General features: G+C 38.8%; 1 protein-coding gene across 8 annotated transcripts in view; it reads left to right on the forward strand.

The window, feature by feature from the left end:
- ARL13B (ARF like GTPase 13B) overlaps window positions 1-16099 on the forward strand; it is a 50762-nt gene extending 34663 nt beyond the window's left edge. For 4 of the 8 annotated variants that reach the window (XR_013231846.1, XR_013231850.1, XR_013231848.1 and 1 more), the window contains 7 exons: window positions 1546-1651; window positions 3235-3437; window positions 5330-5444; window positions 7237-7498; window positions 9332-9448; window positions 10547-12396; window positions 14164-16099. Coding sequence is in view for 4 of the 8 variants with exons in the window: in XM_077342209.1 (XP_077198324.1) it covers window positions 1546-1651; window positions 3235-3437; window positions 5330-5444; window positions 7237-7498; window positions 9332-9448; window positions 10547-10615; window positions 14164-14240 (949 nt within the window). In the remaining 4 variants the exon portion in view is untranslated. The remainder of the gene's footprint in view (window positions 1-1545; window positions 1652-3234; window positions 3438-5329; window positions 5445-7236; window positions 7499-9331; window positions 9449-10546; window positions 12397-14163) is intronic. The other 4 variants (XM_077342210.1, XM_077342209.1, XM_077342212.1 and 1 more) reach the window with 4 other exon arrangements.
- The last annotated feature ends 417 nt before the right edge of the window (window positions 16100-16516 follow it).

A 16516-nucleotide genomic window follows, 5' to 3' on the forward strand; every position in this document is an offset into this window, starting at 1 on the left:
CCAGCGCTGTCCCCGGCCCCGCAGAAACCTTTTTCTCCCCCCCCCCCCCACAGCGGCAAAGGTTTCTGTGAGCCGCCCAGTGCCGTCCCCGGCCCTGTAGAAGCCTTTCCCCCCCCCTTTTTTTCTCCCCGGCCCCGTAGAAGCCTTTTTCTCCCCCCCCCCCACAGCGGCAAGGGTTTCTGCGGGGCCTGGGACGGCGCTGGGCGGCTCAGCAAGAGCCAGTTTGGTGTAGTGGTTAGGAGTGTGGACTGCCAGGTTTGATTCTGGACTCGCCCACATACAGCCAGCTGGGTGACCTTGGGCTCGCCACAGCACTGATAAAACTGTTCTGACAGAGCAGTGATATCAGGGCTCTCTCAGCCTCACCCACCTCACAGGGTGTCTATTGTGGGGAGAGGACAGGGAATGTGACTGTAAGCCGCTTTGAGCCTCCTTCGGGTAGAGAAAAGCGGCATATAAGAACCAACTCTTCTTCTCCTCCTTCTTCTTCTTCTTTTTGGTCCCACAGTCGGGGGAAGGGACGGGGAGGCGCGGGCCTACCTTCCCTCTCGGCGGCCAGCAGAGAAATGGCCGCCATGAGGGGAAGGTTTGGCCTTGTGGGGGATGGGACGGGTTGGGAGGCGCTTTGCGCCTCCCAATTGGTGTTTGCCGGGCCAAACAGCCAATCAGCAGCTGCGCACAGTTTGGAACTGGACTGACAAGCAGAGGGCCCAATCGCCTCCCGATTGGGCCCTCCGCTTGTCAGTCCAGGGGAAGGGTCCAATGGGCACCCTTCCTCATCCCGGACAGGGCCTGCCCTCAGGGCCCTTACTGTATTATTTAGTCTGTTCAGCGGGAGCAGTTAAAGATGGCTCCAAGAGGTAAATTAGGCTGAGAGAGAATGAGTAGGCCAGTATCCTCCAGTAAGTTAGTGATTTGAACCACTCCTGGTCCACCACTCTAATTGCTACTACCACATTGTCACACAGTGCTTATTAGCATGAGATGATCTAGCAGTGTAGACTGTGCTGTGAGGAAAAACCTATTTGTCCTTCTTGCTTGGTAATCAACATTGTCAGACATGGGAGGGACCCTTGGACTGTTTGTGTTTCAGGGGGGATCAATCCCTCTGCACATTAGGTTCTCCAGATCAGAACAGAGCTATTTGAGTGTTGATAATTAAAAGCTAACACCTCTATCTGCTTTCCTTTTAGGAAAGGTCACTCCTAATTAGCAGATACTCTTTAAATGCTGAGAACAAATGAGCTTTGAACAATTTTGATCAAGAAGTAAGCACAGCATGCCTTAAAAATAATTAATGTGAGACTGTTAATTTCATATGCCAAGATCTAGCCAGCCTAGGTGACATACTCCACTGAGAAGGAATTATTAATAAATATCAAAGAGTATGCTGGAACTTAGTAACAATTTATCATGATCTTTTTCACAACCCCAGATAATTGAGAATTTCTATTTTGCTTTTTTGGTTTGAGCTAGGCTTGGAATTTTTACTGATATCAGCAGTTCTTGGTTATCTTCTCACTGGGTGGTGTTCTTTTCCCTTAGGTTAGCAAATAAGCAGGACAAAGAAGGTGCATTGGCAGAAGCAGACGTAATTGAGTATTTGTCTCTCGAAAAACTTGTCAACGAGCACAAATGTCTGTGTCAAATTGTAAGTTTAATAAGATTGTATTTATTTACTTTATTTATTTGTTACATTTATATACCACCCTCCCCTGAGGCTCAGGCTGGTTTACATGGAACATAAAGAATTATACATTGAAAGTTTTGCCAATAAACTAGATTATAACAATTGTAACTATAATAGCAGTAACAGAAGATAACAGTTTATCAGAATAGTAATCAAACAGGTCCATAGACTAGATTCAGATACATAGATTCCAGGGATTTTATGACTCCCTTAAATCTGATGCAGGGGTTAGGCTGGAATAGTATAATCCTGTCATTCTTTTTAGCCCTATAAAACAGCTTTTGCTTTTGTGCCTCTGAGTTCCAGTTGTGCCAAATCAGATTTAAAGATGATCTGGGCAAGAGTCTACAGTCAAAAGCAGCACTGGGTTCCGTATAAACTCTACAGGAACCATTTCTACAGTTAGCCTGGTTGGATACTTGTTGAATAATATACTTTTTAATGTTATCCTTAAATGGGAAAAAAACACAAATCATTATAATTTAACGAATGAAATAATCCAAGCAGCAGCAAATTGGTTTATTTTAAGGCAGGAGTAAAGAAGAGGGGGAAAAAGGCTTACACTGGCTCTCTTGAATGATGTACACACTGAAATTTAAAAAAAATGTTAGCCACCTGTTAATGCATCATCCTTACATCTTGTTTTAACTGTATGTCCAAAGAATTTAGTGCTTGGCTTTTCAGGAAGAGCCTCAGTTGCTCCATTTCAGTAAGAGCTACTTGTTTCCCACTATGTTCCTTGAATTTTACAAGCTTCTGTGAAGAACCTAATTTCTCAAAACACAATAATGCGCAAGTAGAACCATCTAATTGGTTTCTCAGGTGATATTTCTTCTAATGCTGCTTGGCTTAGTGGCACTCAGAAACTGAAAATATCTTTAGTTGCTTTTTATTGAAAAATAAAAAAAAATCATATAGAGCTGATAATTCTGTTTAAAATTTTCACCAGTTTTACCATTGTATTTTCTTTCTGTATTATGTTAGCATCGGTACACAGCGATTTTTAAAGTAGTGGTATAGTGTGATACAAATTGGATTCAACTGTAAATGTAAATTACCTCCCAATCTAGAATGTAGAATGGATGGGATTTTTTGGTATGAAAGTATGCTTGCTTCTGAAGTAAGTGTTTTGGAGTGTGTATATTTTAGCTTTTGAGGATAGTAGATATTTTCACATACTGTAAGTAACTTTTAATGCATCCAGATCCCAAAACTACTGTTGTTTTTTTAACTCAGTAAATGAAGTATTGGAAGGGGGGGAATTTGTGGAAATAGCTTCTGAAAAGGGTTTTTTTTTGGGGGGGGGAATTAAGTACACAATCCTGTGCTTGCATCTCATTGGATTTCAGCCCTCATTTTTTCATAACGTGTAATTGCTGAAAACAACTAGAGCAAAATGTATACCTATCCTTACAGACAAATTAAGAGCTCATCAACTGTAGACAAAATCTTTAGAAAAATTAAGATGACAGTGAAGTGTAGATGTCATTGTTCATTTTCAGAGCAGTAACTGAGTATCATAACTGTTTTTCTTTTTCTTACAGGAGCCTTGTTCAGCTGTTATGGGTAGTGGGAAAAAAATTGACAAATCTATAAAGAAAGGTTTACTTTGGCTGTTACATACTATAGCAAAAGATTTCGATGCCTTAAATGAACGAATCCAGAAAGACACCATAGAGCAAAAAGCAGCTGAAGAACAAGAGAAACGAGAACGAGCTGAACGAGTGAGGAAGATGAGAGAAGAAAGGTATCCCCCTCCCCTTTTATAAGAGGATTTGTGCAGCTAAAAGTTATCAAGTTAATACTAACACAATTTCATAATAGATCCAGGCAGTTTTTTCCTTTGGAGGAGACCACCCAGAAGGCTGTGTTGACTGTAACTGTAATGGGACCTGTTTGTTATATGTACTTCCTCTTGCTATATGTAAACTGCCCTGAGCCAAGAGGGAGGGCGGTATAGAAATATATAAGAAATAAAATAAGAAAATAAATCCATGTGAGATAGGGGCTGTAGTAAGAATGGGAACAGGGTGAGACTGAACTATAAAACAAAACAAACATAACATTTTCAAAGACTTTAGAATTTTTGGACATTTATGGAATTGAAATATGCTGCTGTATGATCTCAACTTTCCCAAACAGTATGAAGTCACATTTGAGTTGAGGAAGATTAGTGATGTTTTTATATTAAGATATTTTTTCCAAATCTGAAGGTTTAGCAAATTGAATCAGTCTGGCATCCCTGGCTAATCCTGGAGAGGTACTTTTGCCAGCCAGCAACCCTTTCTAGCAAGTTCCACATTTTACGCTATTCTTTTTTCTGTCCACGTGCAGCTTGCAGAAACTATTCCTTCAGCCCCCATCCAGGCAGACAAGGTGTGGCACAAATTCCAGTAACTTGAATAATAGCTGTCAGAAGCCATTAATCAGGACTCTATTGTCCAGCATTCAACATACATAACCTAGACAAAGAGGGCCATTTTGTGTTAACTGAACAGCATGCTTGTAATATTATGGAGATCTGGATAAATAGGTATTGCAAAGGAACAGGCATGTGCAGATTAGTGCTATGGGATGATAAAGAACTGCATCATACCCACATTTTCTTCTTCAAGACTTGAACTAAACTGTGTTAAAATCTGTGATAAATCTAGGAGTTGGGTTCAGACTCACAGATGCTGGTTAAAACTCATTATTATTGTAAGAGATGTATATCTTACTCTGTTCTTGAACAAATCTTATTGGCATGTTCACTCACAACATCACCTGAAATAAAATGTTGTATGTTTCTGAATCAGAATTAGTTAGTGTATCTACTTTTCAGGTGATTAGCATAGCATCCCTATCAAGAATGCAAAAGTCACACATAAATTTATCACACATTTAACTAATTCTGAATAATAAATGCCTTTTAATGAAGTGGTCTGCAGTGCAATTTTGAAAGCATCATAAATGTTACAGATATAGAAATCAGCACAGAAAGGGCATCAGGGTGGAAGGGAGTGTGTGCCAGCCCCAGCACAGCCTGCCAGGACCTAGGGAAGTTTTTGGTGGGGATAATAGTGGTTGGGGACTTGCTGAATCTTCCATCCTTCTTGCTGCCATTATTGGAGGCTTGGGTGTTCCAAAAGTGCTGAAGGTTGCCATGGTCACAAAGGAGGGCCTGGATTAGAGTCCATACAACTTTCAAAGTTCTGCTCGAATATACAACAGGTCCTCAGATATTTCCTCTGTCTACAAAATACCCATCAAAGATACACTTCATAACGTTGTGGGCAATTTGGAGGCTGGGGGGGGGGTCATGATTATTATAAATGGCTAAAGCTGCGGAGGGTCATGACAACTTCTCGGCGCCCCACACATTCACATGGCCATTCCTGCCCTCATCTCTCCTCCAGATGACCTTGGATGGTAAAAGTGGCATGTGGGTGGTAGTAACCCTGTAGTTCCCTGAGGCATGAGCATATTTCTTATCCGATGAGGGTTCACTCAAAGTCTGATAACTTTTGCTTGTCTCCAAGCCCTGTGCTGCTTTCCATGGCTTGTGGCACTAGTGCTTCTTGGACAGAGTGTGCCTCTGGTGATGTAAGTGTCTTTCCTTTAGAATTGAATTGATTCAGATTTGTTTCTTTTTTTAAGAGAACGTAAAGAGAGGGAAGAAGCTGAACGTGAAGGTAGGAGCATATCGGATGAAACTGACTCTGAGATAGTAACTGGCAACCCATTCAAGCCTCTATCAGCTGTAATCACTGAGGTATCAAAATGTTTGTTTTATTTTATTAACCAAGGATTTCAAATTGATACTTCCCTATTTCTGGAGTCTGAGTCAGGGTGTTTATGAAAACTATTCTTCATCCATTTTCAAACTTTTAGCATGCTCTTCCACAAGGGTTTACCCCCATCTTATAATAAGTGAAGGCTGTGAGGTGATGCTAATCAACAACTATCTCTGTGTTCAGGGCTTGCTCCCATTCCATATTTAGTCTCTTCCCACTGAGGAAACCATTAACAACTCAGTGCCCTGTGGACCCTAATACAGCAAAGGGAAGTCTCACAGTGTAATATTCATTAGCCTTGAACTGCCTTACGTGTCACTTATGGACTTATGAAAAAGGTTATTGACAATGCAGTCTTATGCAGAGCTTTATCTAAGTTCATGGAAGTCAATTAGAAAAAATGTAATGAATAAATTACAGTATAAAAAGTTTTCAGTTTAGGGATACAATTCTTACCCTCTGTAGTGAGAAGACATTAGTTTTGACTTCAATACAGTTTGTGTTCATTGAAGTGTGCTTAAAATTGTGGGCTTAATTTCCAGATATTGCCAGTCAATACAGTAATGGTAGTTAACCTGCTTGGCGTATATTCCACCAGGCAGCCCAAATATGGCATATATCACTATATGCTGGCAGGAGCTCATGGGAATTGTAGTCCATGAACATCTGGAGGACCACAGGTTGACTACCCCTGGATACAACACTCTGTCCCTAGTGCCTTACTGTTATTTTATCTGTACCCTATTGTTTGGGAGACAGGTTGCAGTCTTGAGTAGGAAAGACTAACTGTAGGGGTTAGGACCATGGGAATGTCTCCTTTCCAAGAGTACTATAAATGTCTGCTACTCATGCCAGCATCTATTCTGCAGGTTGGTCTGCAGTGTGCTCAGAAAAATACAAACATTGGATTTGTTTACTAAAACTACTACTTTTCATTTTGTAGGTACTGAATTTCTGTCTATTGTGCATTTATTTGATATAAATATATAACTAGCTATACAAAAGCATTAGTGAGATAAACAAACATTAATAAAACAGGTTTATATACACCAGTATAGAACACTATGGCTTTTACTCCTGTCTCCTTGAAAAATTTGGTAATTCCCTAAGCCAAATGGGTTTCATAACTGTTGATGCTTCCCCCTCCCCCATGGAGTAATATGCAGATATGCTTAAAGAACAGTTAGTCTTCCCAAATCAATGTAAGTGATTGAAGTTGTAGTGTTGTTAGCATGAGACAATTTAAGTACAGTATACACAATGATTTGTTTATGGGATCATCCAGTAATCTGTAGGTATATATGACAATAGAATTAGAGCTGTGGACCATATTTGTACAGCTGAACGTTTGAATACCCGACTCTTAAAACCAATTAAAACATAAAGCTTTTTAAGGCCATGCTTTCCTGAGAGTGTGAAGTAACTACATAATAGTACAAGAAAAAAAAAACAAAAGAGCATCTAGTATATGGGAAATAAGTGGGATAGAAGTTTCTTCTATCCATCATATCTATAATGGCAACAGCAGCAATTTAACATGCTTCAGCTTCTTGTAAAGCTGAATGAGTTAAAAGATTTTCTTAGCACAGATGCTGTGTGAATGCATAATCATGACTTATATAAACATTTTATGTGTGTTACGTTATTTCAGTAAATCTTGTAGAATATCTTCTCTGTCTTTTTGTTGCTGTTTCTGCTGCTTTACTCCATCAGAAATTTTGTCTTGCACAATCAGCCTTACTGAAATGTCATCTTGCTGTGCTTTGTTAGAACGAAAAGAAAGTGGAAAAGGAGAAGAAGAGACAGAGAGAGGAGAATGAAAAGGATGCCATTGCCCTGAAGCTTAAAACAGATCAGGCGCAAATGGAGACTGAGAGCATGAACAGTCAGCAATCGAATGATGGTAGACTTGTGGAAAGTTATAAAGCTGCACTAACTCAACGATTAGAACATGAAGATGAGAATGACCATGACCAGCAGATCTCAGAAAGTCTTGATTCCGGGGATAATGCTGCATTGAATTCAGGAATAGGTCAGTTTTACAGATGTAATAATTTTGGGCTAGATTTACTAGCCATATTTTTGTTTGTGTTTGCCACAGACTTCAGTTGCTCTGAAATCCACAAAAGACTTGAGAAAAGGCAAGGTATTGTTTCAAATGCTGGTTTTTGGTGAAGAAATAAAACTCAGGCGGACAATCTCTTGCTGTTTCTTAGTGTCTACAAACTATTACATGAATGAAAGCATGGGGATGGGAATATGAATAGCTGAGAACATGATACTTGTTCCCAGCAAGTGGTTACTGGACAAATACATAGATAGATTGGCTTAAATGCAAAAAGTATACTAGTGAATATTTATTCTTCCCAGTTTGGATTTGTTGGTTGTAACTGATGAAAAGATCAGCATTTATGCTATTTGTATACGGTACATACTCATTGAAAGTCTGTTTTACTTATCTAAGAACCAAGTTGCAAGCTAGAAGTTTTAAAAGAAAAACTAAAGCTGCAGTTTTGTGTATACTTGCTAATAAGCCCTGCTGATCCATGGGACTGACTTCTGCATAAACATGCATGCGATAGCTAAGGGTTGGGCACAAAGATCCTGTTCAAGTAATGGTGAAGCCTGCCTTTGTTGCAAGGAGACTTGTTCTTCATGAAGAAATGGAGACGCTTCATGTTCATGTGGAGAACTATAGTTAGCATAATAGAACATCAGGCTACAGCTAGGAACACATAGATTCACCTTCTCACAGGTTGTTATAAGGGGGAAAGAAAGGCCACGTATACATAAAGGGAAGGCAGCTGCTTAGGAATATTTGGATCCACTTGCACCAGGTAGAATGGACTTGGCATTAGTGGAGTAAGTTCAGACCTTGGGAGAGGGTACTCATGAGCCTAGCCTTGCTGTTTGAAAAGCAGGATGGGATGTGCACTGCTTCTGCTGCTTCCTGTTCACCAGATCTTTCCTTCCTCAGCTGATCCGGCCATGCTGTTCCACTGCATGTTTGAGTTACTATAACATACTCTATGTTGTCTGCCTTTGAGGAATACCCAGTAATTACAGCAGCCTGTTTCTTGTTAGGGAACACATCTTACCTATTCTAAAACAGTATAACTGGATAACAGTTTATCTCCAATTTCAGTTCCTGGCTACAGTTAAAGCTTTTCATATCCAAGGGTCCAGATACCCAAAAGATAATCTCTCCCTGTATATTCCCATGTGCCAGCTATGGTTTTCAGCTTGACACCTTCTGTATGCTCCCTTGCTTATGGTAGGCCACCTTCCATTGACAAAGGCCTATGGTTTCTCAGTGATTGCTTCCAGCTTATAGAGTGAATTCCCCAGGGAAGGGGGCACTGTTATTGGTCGTAACTGATGAAAAGATAAGGATTTAGGAGGGACTTCAAGGCTTATTTTGTTTACTCGAGTTTTTAGTGGAATGTAAGTTATAAACATTTTATTAGTTGGAGGGGGATTGTGAGTTTATTGTTGTTTGGGAGTTATAATTATGAATTGTGAAACCACCTTGAACCATAGGGAAGGCACACTATAAATGTTCCAGTAAATAAAAACCTAGAGTTGACATTGTGAGTTGATATCTTGCTCCTCTGGCTGATGCTAATCTGCCAAGAGAAACCAGCATTTACACTGGTTGGCTTTATCATGTCCTCCCTTCCAGTACTATTTAATCTCATCTCTTCTCTGCAGTATCCTATTATATTAACTCCCTAGTCTCCTATTCCGTCTTTGAAGAAAGTTTATCCAACTGTCCTCAGTGGAAGCGTTATGAAAATAAAGTACCACAAGTTGAGTTTATCTATGATGCTGAAGTTACATGGCAGTATTCTTTATGCTTTATTAGAGAACAGTAAAAAGAAATCAAAGAAACCAAAATTAAAAAGGGGTCACCGAGTAGAACCAGTCAATACTGAAGACACAGTTTCCCCAGATCCTACACCAGTAGCACCGTTTGCACCAGGTGGGTAAAATACTATCTGATGAACTCTTCATAGTACAAAGGATTTCTAGATAGTTTGCATCACCTGTTGGGACAGTTTTTGAAGATATGGAAAAAATAAGTTTTGAAGTCAAACCATTGATGTCCTGATTATGTGCATACTTATTGGAAAATACATCTACAAGGTAACTGAGGCTCATTATCAAAGCATTGGAAACCCTACCCACACTGACCTGTAAATAGGTCTGAATGAAAATAATGGGACAGACTTCTTAAGTATGTCTAGGAATGGCCTTCAAGTAGGGTTGCCAACATCTAGGAAGATCCTAGACTACAGAGATCAGTTTCCCTAGAGAAGGTGGTTGCTTTAGAGAGTGTGCCGTGTGGTGGTACACTTTGCTACAGTCCCTCCCCTCCCAAACCTAATATTTTCCAGGCTTTACCCATAAATTGCCCAGAATTTTTAATTCCAGTGTTGACAACACTAACTGCAAGTCTCACTTTTTAAAAATGCCATTTCAAGTTGTTCCAGTATTAACATAAGATAACTGGCGGGCAAAAAAAATATGCTTATAAAATTATGGTATTGGGATTCAAATGAATAGTTTTTCTCTGTGTCAAAACACTATATAGTTGGGTCAACCAATTATATTGGTTGGTTACAGACTGAAGAAAAAGCACTGATGCAGCACATAATTAAGGCATTAATTGTCACTCATCGCTGAAATAGCTACTAATATAAGTAATTTTAAAATTAGGTTTACAGAGAATAGATCCCAGCAGTGACCCTTATATAAACTATAATAACTAAAAAAGAAATTATCATGGTAGGTTAGTAGTATAACAGATTATTGATGTATACCACCTCTGATCTGCTAATCAGATGTCTGTGGCAAACAGTTCATATTTGCCAGATGTTTGAGAAAGTTGGTCTACATGTACCTCTGATTTACTGTGATTTTCTTTCCTGTCCTTGCAGCTTAATGTTAAATGGAATAGGAGGTTTCATTTGTTGTGAATGCCTTCTTCCTATATTTTCACCACAGAGATGAACGCGCTGATCTCTAGATTTCTGTTCGACAGTATTGTGATAGTTTTTGATATTTTTGTTTTCAATAGTTGGCTGGGAAACCCCTAAAATTAACAGAATTCGAAAACTTGAGCCTCTTGGTGAAACACGTCGTAATGGTAATTTCAAAGGAGATCACACATTGTCTCACAACCCCATTTCATTTTGCATGTTAGCTTATTCCTTTCATTGCATCTTACTTTGAATTGCTTTATGAGTTTATTTTAAAGTTTTTAGAAAGTTCTACTTTTCCCTAGCTTTTTTATTTAAGTCAAAAGTGTTGCTTATTAACTGTTTGCTTCATTGCTTCATTCAAGACAGCTTATGCCTCAGTGGTGCATACCTATATCATCAGAAAGCAATTTTTAAAAATGTAGTGACCTGTTCTATCTTGTGTAATATTAAACATGTGATGTAGTTCAGAGGTAAAACAAGTTAAGTGCATGTATAATCAGCTACCAATAAAAGTCAGATAAACTAAGTTTTAAATTCTTTAAGATAAGTTTTATTTTTTAAACTTAATCAGAAGGTAAAGGAAATGTTGCATGCATAGTCTAGAATATGTATAAGCAATAGATCAGCCCAGTTCACAAAGGTCACCTACCAGGTTTTCTGTCATCTTCACCAGGCACGACAGCTAGTGCCATACCTGTCAGCATCCAACCTAGCCACCATGATCCATGCAATGGTCACCTCCAGACTAGACTTCTTAACTCACTTTGGGGGGGCTGTCCTTGGAGCTGATATGGAAGCTCCAGTGGTCCAGAACACAGCAGCATGAATCCTTATTGGGACTCAAAGGAGAGTCTATATCACACCAGTTCTCTTCCAGCTGCACTGGTTCCAGATTAAAGACCAGATCAGGTTCAAGGTTTTGGTGCTAACCTTTAAAGCCGTTAGCAGTTTGGGACCCTTATATTTATTGGACCACCTCTTCTGCTATACCCCCAAAAGAACACTAAGATCCAGGGATCAGCACTTGCTCAGGATCCCTGGCCCAAAAGATGTAAAACTGACCTCAACTGGAGTCAGGATCTTTTTGGTCCTGGCTACAACCTGATAGAACATTCTCCCTGATGAGAACAGGTCCCCCCAGGACCTTCAGCAGTTCTGGAGGGCCTGCAAGACAGAGCTATTCTGCCAGGCCTACAGTTGAAGCCAGGAAATTAATGCTGGGGAAACATTGGCCTCCTTGCTCACAAAAGAACAATGTGCCATCCACAAAACACCAGCCATCTCATAGAAATAACTATTTATCAATGCAACAATTACTTCCATATGTCTTATTCTAACCTACCCTGAGAACCCAGAAGTTATAAGTTATAAAAGTGAATAAATATGGATATCTCTGAACCTGATTTATGTAAAATAGAATAGGATCCATCTCTCAACCTTGTTAGCTGTTCATGAAGGGATCCAATGTAATGATTGATCTTAAAATATACAAGGCTTATGGTTGTTAACTAAGAGTTCTCTTAGTGGACTTCTTAAAATTTCCATGTAGCTATTGGGAATTCTTTCATGGGACATCCATATTATTATAAACTTACCTGCTGAGCAGGGTTGCAGTAGTACAACCAGATATCACAGCAATAGAATGCACATTAGGCATAGATGGAGTTCCAGGTTCATCCTCTGGCATCTCCAGTTGAAGGATCTCTTGCAGAAAATGCCTTTAGCAGTGGTGGGGCAGTGGTAAAACTTGCTAAGGCAGTTTATTAGTATTTGTCAAACAATAACAATTTCTTATGAGTATTTGTGATGGTAAGCACAAATATGATGCATTGTAATATAGCAATGATTTAATATGCTCTTTAAAATGCATTTGTATAATAAAGTCCACCTTTGTTTTTAAGGCATATAAAGAGAAGAAGGCAAGAGAAAAGGCAGAATAAAAGAGGTAGGGAGGACAGGAAAGGGCTCATGCTTTCTTGATTACATTTGCTTTGTTCAGTATAAGCCAGCCTGCTTTGTGGCTGGCGCAATGGAATGGGAATCAAGAAATGTATATCCTTAGGCATGATGCTTGTCATTTTCCCTTAATATCCTAAAATAAAAAATGGAAAGCTGGTACAAGTCGCAGGACAAGATATTTATCTGGATAGCAGGTGGTATCTCAAGTGTCATTTGATACTTTCTATCTCCATTTAATTTAGACATTGATTATAACAGGCAGTAAGTAGGCCATAGTGTTTAAAGCTAGCAGAATTCTGGAAGTTTCTGTTGAACAAGCAAGACAAGAAACAGCTGGCTTTAGTTCAGATTCAGAACAGCAAAGTCAGGAGGTCAGGAGGTCACAGGCCTTTACAATTGAATATGAATATATGCAGGATGGATGCAAAATAAGTCGTTCCCCTGTAATGAAACCTCCTTTTAGTGCCACTGTGAGTCAAAAATATCCCAAATGCTGCTTGCATTCATTTTTCCTGTTTCCTTCTGAATAAACAAGGCAACTTTTTGTTCCGTTTCTAATTGTGCATGTACTGAACCTGCATGTATTATGCTGCTATAATTGTTTGTGTAACGGATGTTTCCAGTCTCTCCTGGGCATGTTCAGAAACTTGGCATGGGAGGGAGGGGGGGGGGTCTTATTTTTCTTTCTCAAAACCTGTTTATCGCATCACTGCATTGTCTAAAAATATTGTCCAACAAGTGTCTGATTCAGAGAACAAACAGATCTGGTGCCAGCTCTATGAGTGTATTTATGTTACAGTGCAATCTTAAGCAGTCTTTGCCTTTGGAAGGGTGTACTTTTGTTTAGGATTGCATGTAAGACATTTTGCCTTTTATTTATTTTGTGCTTCATCGCTGGCTAGGTGTAGTGGCTAGGTATAGTGTGAGGAAAAATTATTGCTATGCAAAGATCCTCTGAGAATCTTCCCCTTCTAGAATTTCTTCTAGTAAACTTTGGCTTATCACTGTTGCTTGTGAAGCAGATAGAGATAACAATGGCAACCGCATCACAATTTGTTTGTGTGTGCAGAGAATACGATGGACATGATAAGCCATTACTTTTGACTGCACATTCTATTTTACTTTTACCTTTCTTATGCTTATAACTATGATACTAGATAGTGCTATAATTCTCTGCTGAGGTAATCAATCATAAGGACATCCCTGGGTCTACTCTAGTTATGTGCTGTTGTGCCTGTGCTCTGTAGGCTGTCCCTTTGCTAATGACATCTTAGAACCGTATCAGATGTTGCCATCTACCTTCCTTACATCATGTTCATGGGTATCAGGGGGAAAAAAGAAATATAAAAGACTATTTGTAGTTGCTGTGAAGTCACAACTGACTTATGGTGACCTCATAGGGTTTTCAAGGCAAGAGACATTCAGAAGTGGTTTGCCATTGCCTTTCTCTGCCTCACAAACTTGGTATTATTTGGTGGTGTCCTATTCAAATATTGGCTGGGGCTTACACTGCTTAGCAGCCAAGATATGCTGGGCTATTCAGGTTAGGGCAAAAAAACAAAAACCCCTAAGTCAAATATGACTTCTTTTGTGAGTTAATGCCAGTCAAGAATTGTAATAGCAGACAAAGCCCAAAGATTCCTCACTTTTTGCTAAATTAACAGAGAATGATATATACATGATTAGCCTGTTCTTAAAATTGGTAAACAGTCATGAAAGTATACTAACAGTTTTTTCCATGTGCATATATTAGATTTCTACGGAAAGCCCCTGCCCCCACTGACACTACGGCAAAGACCTAACAGTGATTCCCATGATGTGATTTCTTAACCAGGAGTCATGCAGCAGCTTTAAAAAGAAAAATGCAATGTGGAAAGGGAACACTCATATTCAATGTTATTTCCTTTACATGATGAGAAACTTGCTGTTCCTAAAAGATGCTGGGAAAGACACTAAGTGTGCCTTGGAGTTGCAGCAAAGAATAGCAGTGGTGAATTTAGCTGTCACATTTCTTTCTTGCCTCACCAGCTTTTCTTCAAGAGTTTACATGGACTGAGGTTTTTATTAGCAGAACTCCTTTTCTTCTTTGTTGGAACAGAAAATTGTAACTATGAAGAAAACTATGTACCGAGACCAAAATGCAACTTTACTGTGGACATACAATGACTGTTTCTGGTTATACATAGCAACCAGTATTTTTACATTTAATATTTCAAAGATTTGGGGCTTTTTGGAAGACATGTGCATGTGCAAATGAATAGGTATGAACTATACATTTTAACTATTTTTATATTTTTTCTAGTATGTTTGGGTTAACAAAACTATTTTGAAATATTGAAGTTCATAGTTAAATTCAAAAGCAGAAAATATTTCTGAATGTCATATTGTGTTTTGCAACAGCAATAGTTTGCTTACGACTTGTTTCACAAGTTGCCCTTGTTGTGGTCCCATTCAGCCAGGAGGAACTGCATGCTCAGATGAGTGCTGCAGTTGTTTTTCCTACTCCAGGAGCTGGTGCTACATGCAGTGAACCCATGCCGGTCCACTGGGATCACATCAGTCATGTGTTCTGGAGGGGAGTTCCAAAGATTCTGGGATGCCATGCCCAGTCCGTTCTTGATGTGGGCTTTTCCAAGAATAGGTGTAAGAGATACCCACTAAGTAGCATGTGTATTTCTTCGTGTTAAATGGGAGTGATTTGTGTTTTGATCTCATGTGATGAGACCAAATGAAAAATTATGATGGTTATTTTTGTAGAATATGTTGTAATCTCATAATTTTCTGTCCAAAGCAACTAAATTTTGGAAGCTATTCACATTTCCATTATTTAATCCTGAACAGATTTTCTTGCCCAGATTTAGAGGCACTAATGTGTGTATGTGTGGGAGAAGGTCACTTGTGGGCACAAATGTGGCTTTGGCATTAAAGTGAAAGAGAATATTTCTGCTTATGCTGGGACTGAAACATGAACATCAGAGAAACTTCAATATGCATGGGTCTCCTTGAAGAAATTGACTTCTGTATCATAAATAAAACTAGCACAATTGAAATATTATGTTAGGTTCTTGAACTTCTTTGACTTCATACCCTTTGAGTAAAATAGTAATATTAAACATTATCCAAAATATTATATTTTATGATAATACTATGACTAAATAACTTTTGAATGCAAAGCTGGTTACTTCTCCCATGTCCAAAAGTGATGTAAGCATTCATTAGTACCAGAAGCAGTTTAAAAGTTGCATGAATTTTAGTGTGGAGAGAATATTTTCTTTGTAAGTCAAAATGTCCCATAGGATGGTTTAAAGATTAGTCCAAGGCTTTCTGTCTTGGGACACAATTTAAAACAGCTTGACAGTTTAGACTGTCTCACTGAATGAGTGATTTTTCTCTGTTCTGTGAGCCTTCCTTCCTCTTAATTAACATGAATCAAAATTCAAAGGACTATCAATATAATTCTCTGGACTCAAAAGAAAAACAAACCCTAGCTAACTTTTTTTGGTACGTGTAAATTTCACACATTTGTTGATGGCTGTTAAATATATATTTGCTAGGGGACCAAACTAAAATGTATCATTTTTTTGTGTGGTAATGTAATTACCTTTTATTTTCTCGTGAGTGTATTATTTGCTAAATGTCAAATATATTTTAAGTTTGAAGGAAAAATATGAAATAAAATCTTAATGCAATATTTAAGGACTAATGTGACCTTGCCAAGTCCAACTGAAGATGGATGGAATACAGGGATTGACTATGGCAATAGTTATCTCATTCTACGATGCGTTGTCATCTTTTGAAGGATTTGCTTCAATCTTCCATCTAGTTTAGTTCTTCATATCCATTTATGTACTATTCTGGAGGAAATATTAATTCCTTGTTTCTATTTTTGTACATCTTCATCATAAACTAAGTATGACTGCATGTCCTTTTGCTAGTCAGAACACACATAAAAGACACACACGTAAATGACAGTGGACACCTAACAATTCACAGTGCCATGGCCTATTAATTGATGATTGTAACCTCCTTGATCCTCTAGGTGTAGCTCCACTAACAAGATACAAAAATAAAAATACCATTCAGAAGCCTCATACTTGAATTCCATT

Source organism: Paroedura picta, chromosome 6 (assembly GCF_049243985.1).
Source record: "Paroedura picta isolate Pp20150507F chromosome 6, Ppicta_v3.0, whole genome shotgun sequence".
NCBI lineage: Eukaryota > Metazoa > Chordata > Lepidosauria > Squamata > Gekkonidae > Paroedura > Paroedura picta.